Here is a 21,522-nt window from a genome sequence, read left to right as displayed (position 1 = left end):
TTTCCCCAGTCAGAATCATAGATGGCTTTTATTACCTATGTGGGTAACCCATCTAGTACTCTCTGAGTGCATCCTCAGCGCAGGGGCATGGGTCAGTCACGGGCTCCTTTTAGCATCTCTTCTAAAGAATGGACACGCTGTACAGAAAAGATAACGTAACATTTTATTTGCGTATAATTTCAGAGTGTTAACAAGACTCCTAAATCTCATATAAGGACCTTAGATTAAGAACTTCTGTTTTTTAGATTGTTAGTTCTTTGACAGAATAAAGTCAGAATTCCCTTAAATACCATGTGAGACCTTCCGTGATCCAGTCCTTGCCACTGGTCTCATCTCCTGCTGCCTCTCATTTGTACTGTTCACAGGGGCCCCGTCCATTCTTTTGAAATTACCTTAGCTTGTTACATGTTTGCTCATGCTGGTCTCTCTGCTTAGAACCCTTCCTTCCTCCCCAGGTGGATTCTTCTGCAGCTCAAATGTCAATTTGGAAAAATGTTCCCTGACTCACCCACTTCCCTTCAAGTCAGTAATTTCTACTGTGCGTTCACTTGCATAGAGTACTTCCAGCCTCGCATCTCACTTTTGATGCAATTGTCTCTCTCCCCACAACACTAGGAGCACCTTGAGAGTAGAGTTTGTGTTTCGTACATTATTGTATCCCCCTTACTTTGCATAGGATCTGACATGCAATAAGTGCTCAATTAATGTTGTCAATAAAATGTTGTTTGCAAAAATACTTACCTTTGGGAGTAGCTTAAGTAGTGAACTGTTGACTAGTATGTAGGAATTTTATATACTAATTTTACATTAGGGATGCTTGACTGGTTCTTGAAGTAAATTTAATGTTCTGGAAAGCTTAAATGTGAGAAGAAAAACTAGAACGGTTTTTCTATACCTCTCTCTATTGTAGAGCAGAAGCATTGAGTGAGCCTTTAACAAAGCCATCATGCAAAATCAAGGCAACGAATATTAAACCAAAGCCACCTCCAGTGAGAGCACATTTTCCACTAGGAACTAATCCCTTCCTTGAAAGACCTCAGCCATTTATAAGTCCACAGTCATGTGATGCACAAGGGCAGAGATACACAGCAGAAGAAATAGAAGTTCTCAGGTAAATCAGTTTATGATTGGTTGTAATGAACAGTTTTGTTAACATAATCAATGCAGGTAATGTTACTCTCATTAGGTTTGCTGAGTCGTAGTCACATCTTTGGTATAATGTGTCATGCTGTTATTATGTAATTATAAATTATGTTGTCACATAGTCACAACTTGAAATGGTTAAAATTTCTTCTAATATATTTTAGTATTCTCATTTCCGCTAGATGTATTTTTTTCTGAAAATCTTAGCATTCTTCAGAATTGAATAATAAAGATTATGGGGCAAAGTAGAGCTATGGCAGACCATTCATCATCTCTTCCACCTTGATCAGAGCCCTAATTGTTACCTTGAAATAGCAGTCTAGGCCAGCGTCAGCAAAGGGCAGCCTTAAGCTATGAATGGTTTTTTTACATTTCTTTAAAGGGTTGCAAAAAAGAAAACAAAAAAACCCAGAATATGTGACAGAGACCTCACTGCAAAGCCAAAACTAGATACTGTCTGACCCTTTACAGAAAAAGTTTGCCTACACCTGGGCTGGGAAGCCCGCTCAGTGTCTGGAAGCAGCCTCAGGGGATATTAAAAATACAAAAGAACAGGCTGTGGAAATCCTTGATCGCTTTCTGAGCCAGTGCAGCTGTTACTTCACTTGGGCTTTGAAGGAGATCAGGCTGCTTAGAGCTGTGCGCATCATGAGGTTGCTCTTTCTAGTTTGCTGAAGTTGCACTAGAAGGGCTCCTTCCTCTTTTAGCAGCCACCTGGGGGCATTTTTCTCTCTTCCTGCTAAAGATTTTAATTCTACTCCTACGAATCTGGGTCTCTTTGCCTAGAAAAAATGCATATGAACCAGCACAACACAAAGGAGGACAAAAAGAGTGGTTTTGGACCTGAGAGACAAGTTAGTAACAGTCCAACACTTTGGCTACTCAGCACCCACGTGCTCCCTTCCGCACACGTTTGAAATTCTGCACTACTACAGAACAGCTCTGTGTTTCTACCTAACAAGATGCAGCTGTCCTTCATACAAGTGAAAAGCTCTCACCATCTCAAGATGAGGATACACAGATGTTATGTTCATCACCCGCTGCATTAATTAGTCCTCCAGTTCAGTCATTGTCTCATTGTATATTGTTACCTAGAGACTAAATGGTGAAGTTACCCTGCAATTCCTTCTAAGTGAAAGGAGGGAAAGAAACAGAAGGAAATAGCTAATATATGCAAGTAAACATATAAACAAAACAGGAAGAGAACATGCAAAACTACTACAAGTCACATTTCTTAAATTTGTCAAGAGGCTGTAACTGTTACCTGTGCCACTACCTTCTTCACTACCCATTCCTTAGTCTCATAACCAGAAAATATAAAGAACATATTTCCCAGAATTGTAAATGTTATGTTTTTTAAATCCCCAAATAACTAAGCAATTGCTTTCTCTCTTTGGGCTTAGGAAACAATTCGCATTGTGTCCTGGTGACACTTTCAGTACCTCTAGTGTAGCCCTATCTTGAGATAGTTGTTTTGTTGTAAAGGATGTTAGTCTTAAAAGAATAACTGATTGAATTGAATTGGATTAGTTATTTTCTGGTATTCAACTATTTCGTGAAAATTTTGTTCAAATAAAGTTATCAACATTATATGAGGTGGTGAGTTTAATTTTATTACAGTACCATACCTTGTCATTTGAATTTTAAGAAGTTTAAATAAAATTGGTAATCAAGGTAGACTTGAACATCTACTTTAGATTTTTTTCTTGTATTTTATAGGACAACGTCAAAAATAAATGGTATGGAATATGTTCCTTTCATGAGCATTGATCTGAGGGAACGTTTTGCTTACCCAATGCCTTTCTGGTAAGTAAACACTACTGCAATGTTTACTTTCAAAATTATTTTGATTTTTCAGTACTTTTCCCATCCTCTGGAATCCAATTAAATCCATAGCCTTGAAATTAAAATGCGTAATAAAAAAATTCGATTGGGAAAGAGGTGTGGCTGTGGGAAGGAGGTGTGGCAGCATCGCGAGAGTGCCTCCGACCCTTCCCTGGTGACGGGACGCATGCGCCTCCTTTTGCCTAAGGTTATACTCATAGTGTCTGACGCGGTACCTGGCACAAGGTAAGTAGTGGGTAAATATTTGCCCAGTTGGTGTTGGATCACAGCAGAAAGGCAAGTCAGCAGAGATGTTGAATGGAAAGGTGGAATAGAATGACAGGGTTGTTGTTTACTAAGAAGATCCAATTCAAGAAAAGGGTTCATTATGAAAGTGTTAGCACAGCCTGCCAGGACAGTGGCAGCTTATGTCAAGAACCTTAAAACCATTGTTTGTTTCAGGACTCCCAGCTTCTAGCCTTCCCAGGGAAACTATAATTTGGTTAAAGATGTATATAATAAGAGCATTTACCAAAGTGTCTGTTACAGCAGAAAATTATTGAAACAAAGTTGGTATCCAGCGATATAGGAGTGATTAAATAATGGCATGTCCATATTATTATATTACGTATTATGCTCTCCACAAGAAATAATTCTGTAGAATATAAGGAAAACGCTTGCGATATATGAATATTAAAAGATAGAAAATTATATATAACATCCAAATTTTATTTTTCTTTTCTTGTGTTTATAGATATATAGAAAAACATGATGTTAAGTTATACATCAAAATGTTTACAGTGGTTATCTCTAAGCAGCAAAATTAGGTGATTTACTTTTTAAAACATATTTATTTTTCAAAATTTCTGCAGTGAGCATGTTATATTGTATTTATTATCAGAAAGCATCAGAGAGTTGAATGCTTATTGTGTACAGAATATATAAAGACTATAAAGAACAAAAGAGCTGCTCTCTCATTTCAAGTGTTTTGCTCTTCTTGGATGGGCAGAAGTTAAACATCTCAAAGCCAGTAAGTTATCAGCATAACGTTTTCCTCAGGCACCCATGTGATGCTAGTGACTGATTTGGATCTAGGAATTGTTTATATCTAAGAAGCTTATAGCACTGACGTTAAGGGCACAGAATCCAGACCCATGCTCTCCAGTGTCATATCCTGTGTGACATTGCAAGTTTTTTAATCTGTCTCAGATTTTAAAGTAATAATAGAATCCACCTCATGGTGTTACTGTGATGGTTAAATGAGTTATTAAAATATAAAGCACTTACAATGGTGCTTGTTCTGTAGCAAGCACTATATAATAAGGATTAACTATTAGAACATAATTATTTTGTTAAATACTAAGTTATATTACATAATTTGGCTATACATTTCAAATACTTTAAAAATGTTTATACCCCTGTGCCCAGTGATTTCAATTCAAGAGACCAATTCTAAAAAATATTTACAGATCTAGTCAAAGATTTATATAAAAGATATTCATCAATATTTTTATAATTATGAAAATGTGAATCAGTTATTCTAGAATGCTCTTAAATGGTTATATCGAAGCAGAGATATAAACTTCTGTTTATAAGTAGTTCCAGTCTTTGTGTAACAGATTGAGATAAATCATATTTTTAGTGCTCATACAACAAAATGTCCCTAAGAAGAATTTTGTACAATCATGAACAATCAAGTTTTCAAGAAATTAAGTAACGTGGGAAAATGCTTACCATGTAATGGAAACAGAAAAATATAACTGTACCAACTCCCTTAGTTTAGGCATGGCACTTGTCAGAGTTGGGATTTTACATTGTGTGTGTGACCCCTTGCTCTGTGCTTGTCCCCCACACGGGACCATAAGCTGCATGAGGACAGAGAACGTGTGCCTGCCTGCACAGTGTCTGGCATGTGGCAGGTGCTCAGTGAATACTTACTGAGTTAATTAAATTTTAAGAAAAATCAAGTAAAATTAAATGCTGTAACTGGCAAGATTTTTCGTTTCTTGTTTTCTGGATTATTTTACAGTAAGAATAATCAGAAGAAAAAGTAACAGTAAACATTTTAAAATTCAGAGATAGCAGACTGATGGCTAAAAGCTCCCCAGTGTATGAATCTTTGGTTAGAAAGATTGGGTGACTAAATTTTTTTCTTTTCTGGTCATGTATTATAATAAACATTATATTTATAAAATATTTTTAAAGTTCTAAGAAATAAGCATTGAATTTGTTGATTTAGTGGTGACTTGAGAGAAACAGATATTAAGGAGTCTTGGATTTACTGAATTCTGGTTTATATGGCAGGTTAGATTTGACTCAGCCTTATTTTTTCTCCTAAAAGTTTTATGATAGCTGTCTTTAAATTCTTCTCAATTCACCCAGCTCACTGTCTGTTTAGTCAGGCCCTGATAGTACACAGGTACCAAAATGTTGCCTAGAACACCAGTGGCTCTATGAGATGTATGAGATGATCATCAAAAAAGTTTGAGAAGTGTTATATACCATATTCTGCTCTAAGAGAGTTCCAGTAAACATTGGCTTATTAAAGGTTTAGAGATGTCCTTCCAATGAGAAAAACCAATACTTTAATGAGGAGTTTTCAGATCCCATCTGACCACAAAACTCTCTTTCTCCTAATGTCTATCAACAGTCTTTTTTTAAAAAAAAATGTTATATTTTTTCAGTTTGCATATCATACAACTTATATTATCCTAGAAATCTTTTGAAACCCAAAGATTTGTTGCCCTTGCTCTAGAAGCAGTTTGAAGAAAGGTAGATTTTTAAAATTTTGTGCTGTACGTCAATTTTGCAGAAATATTACACAGTATATTCCTTACACAGTGTGAGTAGAGGGTAACGGGTAAGATGGTGGATTTGGCACCAGAGACCTGGATTCACATACCCTTTCTTCTACTTCTTAGCTCTTCGACATGCAAGTTATTTAATCACTTAAAGCTTTTTCCAGAAAATTTGCTTTAATAGAATTGTTTTGAAGATTAAATGAATGATGTATGTAAAATACTTTTGTGTGATGCCTGGCACATGTTTATTACTCAGTAATTAGATACTCTCATTATTAGCCTTGCAGAGAAGAGTTTGTCAAGAGCCAGCATAAAGATCTGTAGCTTCCTCGGTCCTTTTGAATGAATCAGATTGTATTGTTGTTAATGGCTCCATTTTACTGAAACTGAATTTCTTGAATATAACCATGCTAAATTAAACTCTTAAAGTATATTCTTAAAATAAATATAAAAGAGTTTAGGTTGCTCTTCTGTTTTCAGTTATCTGTGTACATTTTTTTTAATTGAAGAGGATAATCAGATTGGATTCAAGGTTAAGTGTAAAGAGCCATATTTGACCAGAGGGTTTTTTCGGATTATATAGTTTAGCTGTGATCACTATACCAAAAAAAATTCTCTAGGAAATTTAATTTTGCTTTTGAGTCATCTTTTAAGATTAATTTTATCATTATTATTATTATTTAATTTTTGTTATCACCTCAGTGATAGATGTGGCAAGCTACCATTATCACCTAAACAAAAAGCTACATTTTCTAAATGGGTACGACCAGAAGACCTCACCAACAATCCTACAATGATTTATACTGTGTCTAGTTTCAGCATAAAGCAGGTAAACTTTTATTTTGTATAATTTTATATGAAAAGCCAACATTTTAAAGTAATTTGAATAGGCATTTGCCTTTTTTTCTTAGATTTTTATTATATATTTAGATGCATTAGTATAATTGGAAAAATTATTCACCCTGCATACTTTGACTTAGACATACTGAGATATGATAACTGTTGAACAATTACAGATTTTTATATACATCCTATTTATTGATATGTGCTTGTGGATGAGAAAGTTGAGAATCTGAATTTCACCTTTGATAAGAGAATAGATAGGAGAGATAGAAAGGTATTGGGCTAATTTAAAACACTTCAGTGGTAGAACAACTCTGTGACTTTATTGTAAAGTTTATTAATGACATTTGAGCATTGAAGTCACAGATGTTTTCCACATGAGTATAAAAATAATGGTCCTGAAATACTATGATTCAAATCTTTTGATGTGCATATTCATTTTAATTGGTCATATTATAGTAAACCAACTTTTTAAAAATGCCCGTAATTTTTTGTCATTAAAAAGAGTGTGATTCAGTTGAGTATGCTTTTTATCCATGTAGGAATGCTTCATCCATATTTAATTATTCTAAATTAACTTAATTGAAATACTTTGTCTTTCCTAGGATTTGTTGGAACAAAACACGTGTTAGCTGGCGCTATGGCATTTCTATTTCTTATTTTCCTGTTCAAGCAACAGTCAAGATATTTAGTGTAAAAAGTTAGGCTCTAGAAGCAATGCTTAAATATTGTGGTAATGTTGAAATCGCATGAATAAATGAATGTATTAATAAATTCTTATTAACAGACAATAGTATCAGATTGTTCGTTTGTGGCATCACTGGCTATCAGTGCAGCTTATGAAAGACGATTTAATAAGAAGTTGATTACCAGGTAAAATTTTATATTTGTCCCTTTAGCCCTTTTCATAGAATTGTCTCGTAACTAGAAATTAAAAGCTTGGGCTTTATCTGCACAGAAAGTGAGGAGGGCATATCACTTAGAATATTATGGCCCTTGTGTGTCAAGCAGATGGGTTGTGAGTGTGGAAAGATTTGCTAAGACAGTCTAAGAACATATGCACGTATAGTTAGCATAATGTAAGTGAAATAAATATGTTTTGAAATAAATTAAATTGGTCACATTAAAATCATGTCATATTTATAACTGCACTGTACTGTATAGTAGCCATAAGCCATATGTGGATATTACATAATTGAAATGGGCTAGTCTGAATTCAGATAGGCTATAAGTGTAAAATGGATCAGATTTTGAAAACTTAGCGCCAAAAAATGTCTCTTGGAAAATATCTCAAATTTTTATATTTATTATTTATTGAAATCATAATGTTTTTGATATATTGGGTTAAATAAGACTTTAAAATATAAGGTGTGAAATATAAAATAACATTTTTGTTGGCTAGAACTGCTTTAGAATGTACTGAAATGGTACTGGGAAATACTTTTTCTTTCAATTTTTAAAAGTTTTATTACCTTAAAAATACTCAGTGTAAAAATTAAGCATTATAATTTTTTTGTACAACTCTTCCCAAGTGGTTTTTGTTAAGTCCTGAAAGTACAAAGATGAATTAGATACAGATACCTTAGTTTCAAGCCGTTTACCACTGGATAAACAGACCATGTAAGTAAATAATGTGCATTTTGTGAAAGAAAATTGATACTGATAGTTTCTACAGGTTTCTTACTAGATAATTTTGTGTACTTTATCAGAGTTCTGCTCACTTTATCTCTGTCAGAGTTATAATTTCCTTAGTTGTGGTTAATTGAAATGGTCTTCTCTTTATGTCTTGGGGACAAAAGTAGATTATTTTAACTGGCTTAAAATATATCCACTGAATAGAAAATTTATTATAGTATATAATTAAAAACTGAGCATTTTTCAGAATATTGTAAAATGTATGCTCTGCTCTATGATTGCATAAGATATTTTCTTCATTTATTTATATTGAATAAGCACTTTGACTAGGGTAAAATTCTTTTTCTATTACAGGCCTATTATAGACAAATATTCTTATGTTTATTTTTATAAAATCTCTAAGACAATAGCATATGTTTAAATAAAATGTAATATTCTGCCTAGTAGTTTATATTGAATATTAATGTTGGTATTTCACTATTTCTTTTCCTTATTAAAGCATAATTTACCCTCAGAATAAGGATGGTGAGCCAGAGTACAACCCATGTGGAAAGTATATGGTAAAACTTCACCTCAATGGTGTCCCTAGAAAGGTGAATGTTTCTCCCCATATCAGCCCCTTCTCTCTTCCCCACCTTTGGCTCTTGAGTAGAATCATTAAGAAATGTTATTTGGGGCTTCCCTGGTGGCGCAGTGGTTGAGAGTCCACCTGCCAATGCAGGGGATGCAGGTTCGTGCCCCGATCCGAGAAGATCCCACATGCCGCGGAGCCTGCGCGTCCGGAGCCTGTGCTCCGCAACGGGAAAGGCCACAACAGTGAGAGGCCCGCATACCACAAAAAAAAAAAATGTTGTTTGTATAAACATTTTAAAAGTCAGTTTAGTTGATTTTGACTCTGTGATATTATACATATTTCTACAATAAGATCATCAGTAATAATTAAAAATAAAAATCATGACAAGCATAAAGTCTTTTAAAAAATGGGTTTGGGAAAATTTATAGAAAGTTGCCAGAAGTGACATTGAGCTAATGATTGCTAATGCTTAAAATGAATTTTAATCTGATGGTTGTTAACTATCTTTTTGATTAAAAGGATATCAGACATACTAAGTCTGTTAGGTCAGAACAATTTAAGTGTATAGTCATAAATTGAGATGTAAGATACCTTTAATATTGTTTTCCTTTGTGAAATATATACATAGTTTTTAATTGCACATCTTGGGACTTCCCTGATGGTGCAGTGGTTAAGAATTTGCCTGCCAGTGCAGGGGACACAGGTTCAATCCCTGGTCCGGGAAGATCCCACATGCTGTGGAGCAGCTGGGCCCCTGTGCCACAACTACTGAGCCTGTGCTTTAGAGCTTGTGAGCCACAACTACTGAGCCCGTGTGCCACAACCACTGAAGCCCGCGCGCCTAGAGCCCGTGCTCCACAACAAGAGGAGCCACAGCGATGAGAAGCCCGTGCACTGCAACAAGAGTAGCCCCCGCTCGCTGCAACTAGAGAAAGCCCACGTGCAACAATGGAGCCAAAAATAAATTTTAAAAATAAATAAATAAATAAATTTCACATCTTTAATTTCTTTAAGGATTCCGAACCATGTTGTAAGGGCCTTGTGTTGTTAGGATTCTCTAGCTCCTGTCGACTCACGGAAGTCCAGGGATCAACATTAGTATCACCTGGGAATTCGTTAGAATTGCAGAATTTAGGCCTCATCCTGGACCTGCTGAATCAGAATATGCATTTAAACAAGATCCCCTAGTGATTCCCGTGTGAGAAACTGAGAAGTTGCTCTGTAGCTAAATGATAATCAAACTTTATTGTGCACAGGATCACCTGGAGAGCTTGTTAGAAAAGATTGCTGGGCCCCGTCCCTAAAGTGTCTGATTCAGTAGGTCTGCGGAGGAGGCCAGAATTTGAATATCTGACGGGTTCCTAGGCGATGATGATGATACTGTTGTCTGAGAATACCCTTTCAGAACCACTGCTCTAGCTGATTTCTTAAAAACTAAACAAAATTATTGAGGATGTGGTTTTTCTGAACTATAATTTTTAGATAACCTCTTGTTTAAAGAATCTTTCAAAATACAGTTGCATAGTTCTTCTGTTAATATTAGATCAAAATTCTTCTTATCCTCTTGTTTCCCAAATCACTCTGTAATGTGAATTAGAAGCCGTATCTTTGTGGTGATTACTTCTATATTTCTCTACTATTTAAATGTATTTTTTAGCTATAATATTTTACAACTAAACACAGCATGAATCTTTCTGCAGGTTTAGGTTAGTATTGTTATTTAGCTTAATAGTGAGAAGCCCTTCTGTAATTATTTTAGATATAGTATACATTTCTAGAATTTCTAACAATTTTGCTGATCGATCCATAACATTTAACCAACCAGTTGGCTCAAAGTTAATACCTGACAGATGTCAACCTGAAGAAAGACATCACAAAACATTTTATAATTGATCAGATTCTGGAAATTTGAAACTATCATTACCTTAACAATAAGCATAGCATGCCTTTTATTTTATCAGTATGAAAGGTGTGGAGGTTTTTTGATAGAAAGGATTTTAAGATATTTTATACCACCTAAGGAAATTAATGTTCTCTTTCTCCAGGTGATAATTGATGACCAGTTACCTGTGGATCATAAGGGAGAATTGCTGTGTTCTTACTCTAACAACAAAAGTGAATTATGGGTTTCTCTCATAGAAAAAGCATACATGAAAGTCATGGGAGGATATGATTTCCCAGGATCTAATTCAGTAAGTAATAAGAGGATCCAGGCACAGACTTTTGCTATCTGATATGACTATTTTAAGTTCAAAAGATTATAGATGATATATTTGGTTTAAATGAAAACATTATCAACCCCTGAAAACTGTTGATCAGTCACCTTATCATGGGAGTACATATTTTCTTTTGTAAGGTTATTTGCACATTGTATAGATTGGGTGTTCAGGAAAGCCTAAAGTGTATGTGTCTGATGGGATATATGGCCAGTTAAATACAGTGTACCTTTCCAGAGAAGCCTCTGCAAATCAAAGGGATATGTCATATTGTCATCCTTGTATATTTTTTTTGATTTGTAAATTCAGGTTCAAGGAGTTTGGAGTTAGTTTTTCCCCACCTTAACACAACTTAACCTGTAAAATCAAGGTATGTGCCAGTGTCCTTTAGTTGTAAACCACTGGCCTTATGCCAGAAATCATTCAGACTAGCATGACTTTGAATTATAACACTAATGAGCCCGTTGCCTTAGAAAGGTATTTACCCCTTTCTTAGCCTTTTTGCTTGTCTGTGATGTGAGGATAATACTCACCTCTCAAGAACTGTAAAGATTAATTGAAGTAATATATGCAAATCACCCATTATTCATACCTAGTTAGTATCCTTGCCTAGTACCCAGGCTCCTTCATCCTTCTGGTTCTTATAATGATAGTCCAAGAATGTATAGTTCATAGTTAAAGGTAATAGGATGTTAAAATTTCTGCCCGGCCTCCATGTTCAGTTGCTCTGTCCTTTAAATATTTTTAGTTTAGCTTTCTAATCCATTGCCTGTTGATTTGCCCAGTCAGCTGAAAGAGAGAAGGAATGAGCATATATGTAAAATGTTAGGAAAGGTGACTGTCATATTGTAAAAACTCAGTAAATGGTGAGTGACTGTCATCATCATCATCAAAGCAGTTTTTTCTGTTAAACATTTTGAGTTTTCATCATATTTATCAGTAAAACAATTCTTTGAATTCAGGAAAAGCAGCAGAGATTGTAAGAAGAGAGGCTTGTGCTTAAATCCAGGTAGGAATTTGAGTTAAATAAGAGATTTATTACTGGTAGAGAACAACTTACTACCTTCTGATTTATTTCTATCAGAATCATCATATCAGATCAATGAGATTTAATAGCTACCCTGGGGATTTATTTATGACCTTGAAAACCACGTTGGCAGTCCTGTGTTTATGTTGCAGAATATTGATCTTCATGCACTGACTGGATGGATACCAGAAAGGATCGCCATGCATTCAGACAGCCAGACTTTCAGTAAGGATAATTCTTTCCGAATGCTTTATCAAAGGTAAACATTTCTCTGTCTCTGTCTTTTGTACTAAAAGAGGCTATTTAGAAACTTCATGTTGGGACTTCCCTGGAGGCGCAGTGGTTAAGAATCTGCCTGCCAATGCAGGGGACACGGGTTCGATCCCTGGTCCGGGAATATCCCACATGCTGCAGAGCAACTAAGCCCGTGCGTCACGACTACTGAGCCTGCGCTCTAGAGCCCACGAGCCACAACTACTGAAGCCCGCATGCCTAGAGCCCGTGCTCCGCAAAAGAAAAGCCACCGCAATGAGAAGCCCACACACCACAACAAAGGGTAGCCCCCACTCACCTCAACTAGAAAAACCCTGCACGCAGCAACGAAGACCCAACTCAGCCAAAAATAAATTTCAAAAAATAATAAATTTATTTAAAAATTAAAAAAATAAAAACTTCATGTCTTATTTAGAGTGGATATTGCAGAGGCTGTCATTTTCAGTTATTAGGGACGTTGTGTTTTTAAAATAGACTTCACTTTATGCACACGGTCCAGCCAGCCCTCAGTCATCCTCACTGATGCTTACAGTTAATCCAGATGGTAGATAATCCAAACATTTGAGTCTAGAATATGTAATTTTGTACTTCCTGAGTACTTACCAATTTGAGGGAAGGTGGGAAGAGAGAAGGGTGAGAACATAAAGAGGAAGATAGCTTAAGCCTTAAATGGATAATCCACATGAAGAGCTGGAAAACTGTCTGTACAATAATACACATTCAGTATTGAAACCAGAACGCTCACTGATTGGATAAATAAAAGGATGTGGCTTTGGGAAAAATATATTTGGTATTTCACATCTTCACCTTTATTTGTAAATCATTTGAAAATTTAGCATTTATTTGCCTTCATTGATCGGTTTCTACCTGAGAATTAAGTTGTCTAAAACTGGGAGGGAAAAGAAAGAAATGTGATAGTTTTTTTGATTTGCTGTAAAATAGAAATGTACTTGTTACAAGTTCTCTGGGGGCTGTTGGAAATAGCCCATTTTAGAAAAGATTTCCACTTTGTGGAGATTTTCATGTAAACCATGAGGCTAAAGGAAAGATGGTGTGATCTGAGAGTACAGATGTGTTTTCCTTTGATTATTGGTCTGTTGGGTCCATTCCAGGTTTCACAAAGGGGACGTCCTCATCACCGCATCCACTGGAGTGATGACTGAAGCTGAAGGCGAGAGGTGGGGCCTGGTTCCCACACACGCATACGCCGTGTTGGACATCAGAGAGTTCAAGGTTTTGCCTTACATTTGTTTCCCTTATTTTTCTTGTGTGCTCGTAAGACATTGCAAGGATTCCAAGTGATACGTGAGCCTTTTAAATACTGACAGATCAAGGTTTAGGCCAAGTTTTAAAATCATTCCACCTATTACATTAAACAACTTGACCTCTACCATTGGAAATTATGAATAAAAAGATGGGAAGTGTAATGACAGTAGCAGCACAGATATTGATGACAGAACAGGAACATTGTATGCCTCTTTTTTTTCTCATAAAAGTAGCAGGGTCAAAGTGAAAACATGTCCCTCAAGGTTCTGAGCTGTCTGTTGGCGGTGGGGGTCAATCGCAGTGTCAGGCTATAGAGCGTAGTAGACATTCAGTGAATAGCTGTGCACGGACGAAAAATAAGAGGATACCTATGAATAGGAAACATGCCAGTGGGTTTGTAAGTGTTTTCCTAACAGCCCTTGCATGCTATGAGGCTTTTTTCAGACCCTTTTTCTGTGTGTGGGTGTTGGCACGGTTGACTTCACTACTTCTCATGTTATTGATTAGTTATTTTTCACTGAAAAATAGATCTGTTCTATGGATTAGAAGATACAAAAATTATTAAGGAAGGAAGGACTCTTTTTCCCTGATGGTATAGAAACTAAGCTGTCTAGTTACTGGAAAGTTTAACTAGCAGTGTATTCCAGTTTCTTCTGTTTAAACTTATAGAAAGAAATAGTGATTAATTGGCAAGAACAGAGTACTACTGTGTATTAATTAGTCTGATTTTCTTATGTGGCACATGGAACTGTATGAATTACAAAGGCAATTGGGACCTGCTGCATCATTTAAAAATTTATAGTCTCAAAGCTTTCTAAATCAGCCCCCATTGTGATACCTCCAAACATTCTGTGTAGAATTGTCTCTTCCTTTTAAAGTGGAATAAATATTGACTACATAAAGCAAAAAATATAAAAATTTATGTGAAATTGAATAAGCTGAGAGGTTTGTGTTTGTTTCAGGAATGTAGTTTGCCACAAACACCAATTAAAACATTGTGGGGGGAGACGCAAGAGGGAAGAGATATGGGAACATATGTATATGTATAACTGATTCACTTTGTTATAAAGCAGAAACTAACACACCATTGTAAAGCAATTACACCCCAATAAAGATGTTAAAAAAAAGAAAAAAACAACATTGGGGGGCTTCCCTGGTGGCGCAGTGGTTGAGAGTCCGCCTGCCAATGCAGGGGACACGGGTTCGTGCCCCAGTCCGGAAAGATCCCACATGCCGCGGAGTGGCTGGGCCTGTGAGCCATGGCCGCTGAGCCTGCGCGTCCAGAGCCTGTGCTCCGCAACGGGAGAGGCCACAACAGTGAGAGGCCTGCGTACCGCAAAAAAAACATTGGGAATAACAGTTGCTATTATTTAGTAACAATTTTATTGTTAGAACATCCTTTGAGATAGGTGTTAATGAATGTGTCTGGCAAGAGATTTAAATTTAGATAATGAAACAGTCAATATGAAAGTAAGCTTGAATATGAGGAATATTTCTCTAAAGATGTATCATTTACTTCAAGTAATAAGACTATTATGATTGTTCACAGGAAACTAGAAAAACAACATATTTAAGAGAAAAATAGGTACAGGTGGTTTGACTTGAAAACAAAACATTAAAAAGTTGTTAAATTTCAGTAAAGTAAACATTTCAAATAATAGCCTTGTTGCAAATCAGTTAAGGGCTTCCCTGGTGGCGCAGTGGTTGAGTCTACCTGCCAGTGCAGGGGACACGGGTTCATGCCCCGGTCCGGGAAGATCCCACACGCTGTGGAGCGGCTGGGCCTGTGAGCCATGGCCGCTGAGCCTGCGCGTCCGGAGCCTGTGCTCCGCAACGGGAGAGGCCACAGCAGTGAGAGGCCCGCGTACCGCTAAAGAAAAAAAAAAAAAAAAAAGAAAAAAACAGAAACAAAAAAATCAGTTAACATTGTTTACACAGTATCAATCCCATGTGTCAGTTATTCTGTAATGATTAAGGCTGCCTGTTTTTTATTTTTTTATACATTTTATTTTTTATTTTAAATTGAGGTATGATAGATGTACAATACTGCATTAGATCCAGGTGCACAGCATAGTGATGCGATATTTCTACATGTTATAAAATAATCACCTCAATAAGTCACCATCTGTCACCATACAAAGTTATTACAATATTATTGACTGTATTCCCAGTGCTGAACATTTCATCCCCATGACTCATTTATTTTGTAGCTGGAAGTTTCTGCCTCTTAATCTCCCTCGCTTATTTTACTCTTTCCCCCCCCAGCCTATTCCCTTCTGGCAACTGCCTGTTTTTTCTCTGTATCTGAGTCTGTTTCTGTTTTGTTATGTTTGTTCATTTGTTTTGTTTTTTAGATTCCACACATAAGTGAAATCATATGGTATTTATCTTTCTCTAACATTGCACTTAGCATAATACCCTTTAGGTCCATCCATGTAGTTGCAAATGGCAAGAATTCATTCTTTTTTATGGCTAACATTTCATTGTATATATGGATACCAAATTTCTTTATCCATTTATCCATCAATGGACACATAGGTTGTTTCCATATCTTGGCTCTTGTATATGATGATGCAGTGAACATTGGTGTGGGTATGTCTTTTTTGGATTAGTGTTTTTGTTTTCTGTGGACAGATACCCAGAAGTGGAATTACTTGATCATATGACAGTTCTGTTTTTAATTTTTTGAGGAATCTCCATATTGTTTTCATAATGGCTGGACCCAATTTACATTCCCACCAAAAGTGCCCTTGAATGTCAGTGATACCTGGGACCTGCTTCTGAAAAGCTTAGCGGCAATTTCCTCTCCTTTATATGTATACTCCTTCCGTTAAGAAGTGATAGAGTCCTGAAATAAGGAGATTTCCTGCTCATGTAGAAATAGGTTTTATGAAAAGAAAGGAGTTAGAGTTCAATGTTTGTTGGCTGATGCGTGGCAGGGGCAGGGTGAGGCACAAGTGGTGTAGAAGAGATTGAGAACAGAAATTGTATTAATGAGATTCTAGGGAATATGGCCTGAGAGTAATTAGTCTGGCTTACGTCCAGAAATCACATCTTCCCCAGGCCCTGTTTTGCCACATTTGAAATAGCAAAGGAATGTGGTTTTTTTCAAATGTCTTCCAAATAGTTTGATTTGTGACATCATTAGAAAAAGACCACAATTCTCTAAGTTGACTCCTTGAAATAAGACAAATCTTTTGGATTTACAGGTTCTTTTGTTTTTCTGAATTAATGTAATGAACTCTGTAGACATGCCCAGTATTTACTGAGCGCATACTGTGTTCCATAAACTCAGTGGAGACGTCTGAAAAGGATAATAGTGTTACCATTTCAAGGAGTTTATAGTCGCATTGGGGAGACAAGACTCCTGCATTTGCACAAGTAGGAAACGATACAAGATAGGATATTATTTGTCGTAAACTAACGTAATACAGATTGTTAGGACTATGAACTTTAAAGGAGAGCTAGTAATTAAAATGAGAAGGAAGTTGCTGAGTGCTAGAAACTTTGCATATGTTACTCCATTTAATCTTCACAACAGCTCAGAGAGAGTAACGACCAACCAAGGCCCATAAAGCCGATAAATAGTAGAGCTGGAATTTGGTCCCATTTCATTATGACTCCAGAGTTCGTGTTTTTTTCATTGCTTCAGTCTTCACTGAGAGACAGTGGAACGAAGCTAAAGAGGATCTGAAAAGAAGAGTAGTTAAAAGGGATCAGAGAGCGCCTTCCAGAAACAGGAGCAGTGTGAGCAAAGGCATTTAGAGGTGAAATTGAATAAGGATCGTTTGTGGGATTGTGAGAGGAAGGACTCGATTCTCTGAGGCAGGGCAGCCCAGTAGAACTTCCTGTGATGATGACAGTGTTCTGTGTCTGTGCTGTGCGATGCATCAGCTACTAGTACATTTGGTCCTTGAACTCTTGAAATGTGGCTACTGTGACTAAGGAACTGATTTGTAAACTGAATTAAATGATACCAATTTTTTTTTTCTTTTTTTGACTGCGCCATGAGGCATGAGGGATCTTAGTTCCCCAGCCAGGGATCAGATTTGTGCCCCCTGCATTGAGAACTCGGAGTCTTAACCACTGGACTGCCGGGCAAGTCCCGATTTAATCATAATATAACTAATCACGTGTGATTAGCGGCTACATATGGACAGCATAGCTCTAGGGATAGGTAGCCATTTATAGTTTTTGATCAGATATGGGATTCGGGGAAGTATTGATTAAAGAATAGTAATTTCAAATTTATTTGTAGGGAAAAGAATGGATAAGTATTCAAATTGCATCCTCGCTTGGAGAATGATGTAACTAATAAAAATATGGTAAAACTGTTTTGCAACTTCATTACCTCCTGGTTTTTTAAATAGGGGCTGCGATTTATCCAACTGAAAAATCCTTGGAGTCATTTACGTTGGAAAGGAAGATATAGTGAAAACGATGTAAAAAACTGGACCCCAGAGTTGCAAAAGTGTTTAAACTTTGATCCTCGAACAGCTCAGAAAATAGACAATGGTACCTATATTTTTAATTTAATAATATTTGATCTTTAAATAAATAACATGCTTTAACAGTGTGAAATGTACTTAACTGACAAGTCATTAAGATTTTTTTTTTAGACTAACAAAGACATCTGATTTTCAGGAATATTTTGGATCTCATGGGATGATCTCTGCCAGTATTATGATGTGATTTATTTGAGTTGGAATCCAGGTCTTTTTAAAGAATCAACATGTATTCACAGGTAACTTTTTTTGCACATTTCAGAATATGCTTTATAGTAGTCTCCCTTTTTTCATTTAAAATGAAATTATTTGGGAAGACTAGTAGTCTCTCTTTTTGTCATACCCACAGATGACTATCGTGTAATAGTTATTATCCGTGTATGCTTCTTGGTTATGCCAAAAATTTAAAAAACAAGAAAACCCGATAACCTAATTGTATTTGAAACACAAAACAAAAATAGTATTTCAGTTTAGCTCTATGAGAAATTTAATTACTACTTTCTTTGTTGATTTTGTCCTTTAGCACTTGGGATGCTAAGCAAGGACCTGTGAAAGATGCCTATAGCCTGGCCAACAATCCCCAGTACAAGTTGGAGGTGCAGTGTCCACAAGGGGGCGCTGCGGTTTGGGTTTTGCTTAGTAGACACATAACAGACAAGGTACTGATACCCTTCTTATATCCCATACAGAAATTCTTTTAAATATAATTAGACCATTGTGAGCAAGATATGTAACTTGATCACCAGCCTGTTTCATTTATATAGGTGGCTTGAAAATAGTGTTTACTTAGATAAATGAATATTTTCCTTAAAGGAAATTGGTCATTTATAATTATACACTTAAAATCTCGTTCAAAAATCATCTATGAAGAAAAATATGAGGGAGTTTATTCTTTCTAGAGAGGGTTTTAGTGTTGATTCTATATGCTTAGATCTTAACAATATTAACATAAAAATATGCTAAAGAGGGTTTGGAAATGTTGATTCATTGGGCCTAATTTTATAAAGGGTAACCATGATTTTAATGGCTTTAAAGTGGTTTTTTTAGTATCTTGCTTCGTACAATATGGTCATCTATTGAAATGACAATTTAATTCAGAAAAATGACATTTTTTAATAACACTAAATAGAAATGCTCTTAAACTTAGAAATAATCTCCTTCCCCTCCCCTCCCCACCTCCATACATGAACACACACACACAGGAGCATTTTGAGCCCATTTTCCTAACCATATCGGATTCTCTGTGCTTTTAGGATGATTTCGCAAATAATCGAGAATTTATCACAATGGTTGTATACAAGACTGATGGGAAAAAAGTTTATTACCCAGGTATGTTTAGTAAACAGACATTCAAACAAACATTAAAATTCTATTTGTGTGATTAATTTGAAAATGAAAAATTTTATGTAGATGATATGCAGAAATTAATAATTATGCTGATAGACTAATAGAAACTACTCAAACAGATGGGTAGGTATTTATGCTACTTGTGTGTTTTGTTTTGATTTATTTTTAATTTAGAGACCTCAGGAATTTGGGATTTCTACACTCTTGCACATTGCTGTCAGAGCTTTATTTCTGAAATTTAAATCCTATCTTTTTTCCCTGATCAAAAATTCTGTGGTTTTCCGTGGACTCTTGGATAAAATCCAAGCTCTTCAGCTTGATGTCTAAGGCTTTTTATATTCCGCCTTCACCTCGCTGTCCCCCTTTATCTCATGCCCCAGCATTTCACAGTGGGTCTGGCTTCTCCTGAACACACCATGCCCTTGTTGCCCCTGTTTTCACACAGTTTCTTTTGCCGAGAGTCTCTTCTACCTGCCCTCTGCCCACATATTTCTTTTACCCTATTCTGTGTAATGAATGTGGTTAAGATCCAGTTTATGTTATTTTCTCTGTGATAACCTTCCTACCAGGCAAAGTAAATCTTTCCCTAAGGCATTAACATACTGGGTTGAGACCATTTTGCTTTCATATTAAAAAAAATTTTTTTAGCACTTCATGATAGGAGCTGTTAGTTTATGTTCTAGTTTGGGAGACAAACAATAAGAAAAAAAAAGACCTGATAGTGACACATACTTGTAAAGAAATGCATAGGGTCACATTGGTTACTTTGGTTGGGTGGCCATGGAAAGCCTCTTTAAGAAGGGATAAGAGGAACTCCAAATCACGAACAGGAGTCATGCAAAGAAGTAGAGGAAAAAGCATTAGAAGTAGAGGTAAAAGCATTATAAGCAGAGGGAACAGCAAGTGCAAGGACCCTAAAATGAGGGAAAGATAGGTGTTTTCTGGTAACAGAAGAAAGGCCAGGAGGCCTGGGCAGTGTGGTATCACAGAAACGGTCAGAGGTATGCAGGCTTAGATCACAGGAGGTCTATCAGCCCAGGAAAGGGTTTGGATTTTTCTCTAAGTGCGATGGGAAATCTTTGGAGGGTCTTAATCAGGAAAATGGCATTATCTGATTTTTTTTTTAAGAAAATTCTCTGTAGAATATATTGGAGGGGACAAAAACTGGAAGCAGAGAACCCAATTAGATGATTTTATTTATGTGAGAAGTGACGGTGGTTTGAACTGAGGGTGCTAAAGGGGAGATGGAGAGTGGACAGATTTGGGCTTGGTTAGGGTTGTCAGGACTTGGGTTAATGTGTGGTCAAAGAGGAGTCAAGGATGATTCCTGTGTTTTGGGCTTGAGCCATAGAAAGGTGTAACATTGACTGAGATGTAAATGTTGGTGGGAGCAGGGGAGGGAGCAGAATTGTTGTGGAGTAAAATCAAAAGTTAATTTTTGGTTTTGTTAAATTTGAGATCCCTGTTAGCTCTCCAAGTGAAGGTGCCAAGTAGGCAGTTGGGGTTTTGAGCAGAATTCTGGGACAAGGGTAGGGCCGCAGGTACAGACGGAGGAGTCGGGATAAGGAAAGCATTTGAAGGTAGGACTGTATATAAATCACCTACGGAGAGAGTTGTAGGTTCAGAGACAAACACCCAGCACCTGGTCCTTGGACTCTGGCATCTTACAGCTGAGCAGAGGGCAAGTTACCACAGAAGAGTTTGAACAGAGTACCTGACGAGACAGAGTAAGGTATCATATAACCCAAGGGAAGAAAATACTCCATACAGGAAAGAGTGGACATCTCCACCCATTGCTATTTCTGAGGTCCAGTGAGATTAGGCTAGAGAAGAGACTATTGGACCTAGTGCCCTGGCAGCATCTTTGACCTTGACAAGAACAGAGTTGGCAAGAGGTGGGCTGGAAGCCCAGGTGGGGTGGATTGAGGAGGGCCTGAGGTAAGGAAGCAATCACTGACCGTTCTTTCAGGAAGGCTGTGCAGAGAAATGGGCACTGATGGGAGAGATGGGATCAAAAGTGGTTTTGTCCAGTTTCGTTTTGCTTGATCATAGGAAAACATGGCCTTCT

The 21,522-nt window shown here is 36.7% G+C and overlaps 1 protein-coding gene across 3 annotated transcripts in view; it reads left to right on the top strand.

Moving 5' to 3' along the window:
• The window catches only part of CAPN7 (calpain 7), a 37,762-nt gene that overhangs the window by 9,383 nt on the left and 6,857 nt on the right, over positions 1-21,522 (top strand). Inside the window, exons 5-16 of one of the 3 annotated variants that reach the window (XM_060149584.1) lie at positions 911-1,111; positions 2,863-2,949; positions 6,471-6,597; positions 7,399-7,484; positions 8,746-8,839; positions 10,866-11,012; positions 12,216-12,322; positions 13,449-13,569; positions 17,973-18,117; positions 18,247-18,346; positions 18,631-18,766; positions 19,361-19,436. In XM_060149584.1, the coding sequence (XP_060005567.1) occupies positions 911-1,111; positions 2,863-2,949; positions 6,471-6,597; positions 7,399-7,484; positions 8,746-8,839; positions 10,866-11,012; positions 12,216-12,322; positions 13,449-13,569; positions 17,973-18,117; positions 18,247-18,346; positions 18,631-18,766; positions 19,361-19,436 (1,427 nt within the window). The remainder of the gene's footprint in view (positions 1-910; positions 1,112-2,862; positions 2,950-6,470; positions 6,598-7,398; positions 7,485-8,745; positions 8,840-10,865; positions 11,013-12,215; positions 12,323-13,448; positions 13,570-17,972; positions 18,118-18,246; positions 18,347-18,630; positions 18,767-19,360; positions 19,437-21,522) is intronic. The other 2 variants (XM_060149586.1, XM_060149585.1) reach the window with 2 other exon arrangements.

Source organism: Lagenorhynchus albirostris, chromosome 5, assembly GCF_949774975.1.
Source record: "Lagenorhynchus albirostris chromosome 5, mLagAlb1.1, whole genome shotgun sequence".
In the NCBI taxonomy this organism is placed as follows: Eukaryota; Metazoa; Chordata; class Mammalia; order Artiodactyla; family Delphinidae; genus Lagenorhynchus; species Lagenorhynchus albirostris.
Note: the sequence above shows the minus strand (reverse complement) of the source record. Positions and strands in the feature narration are given on the sequence as shown.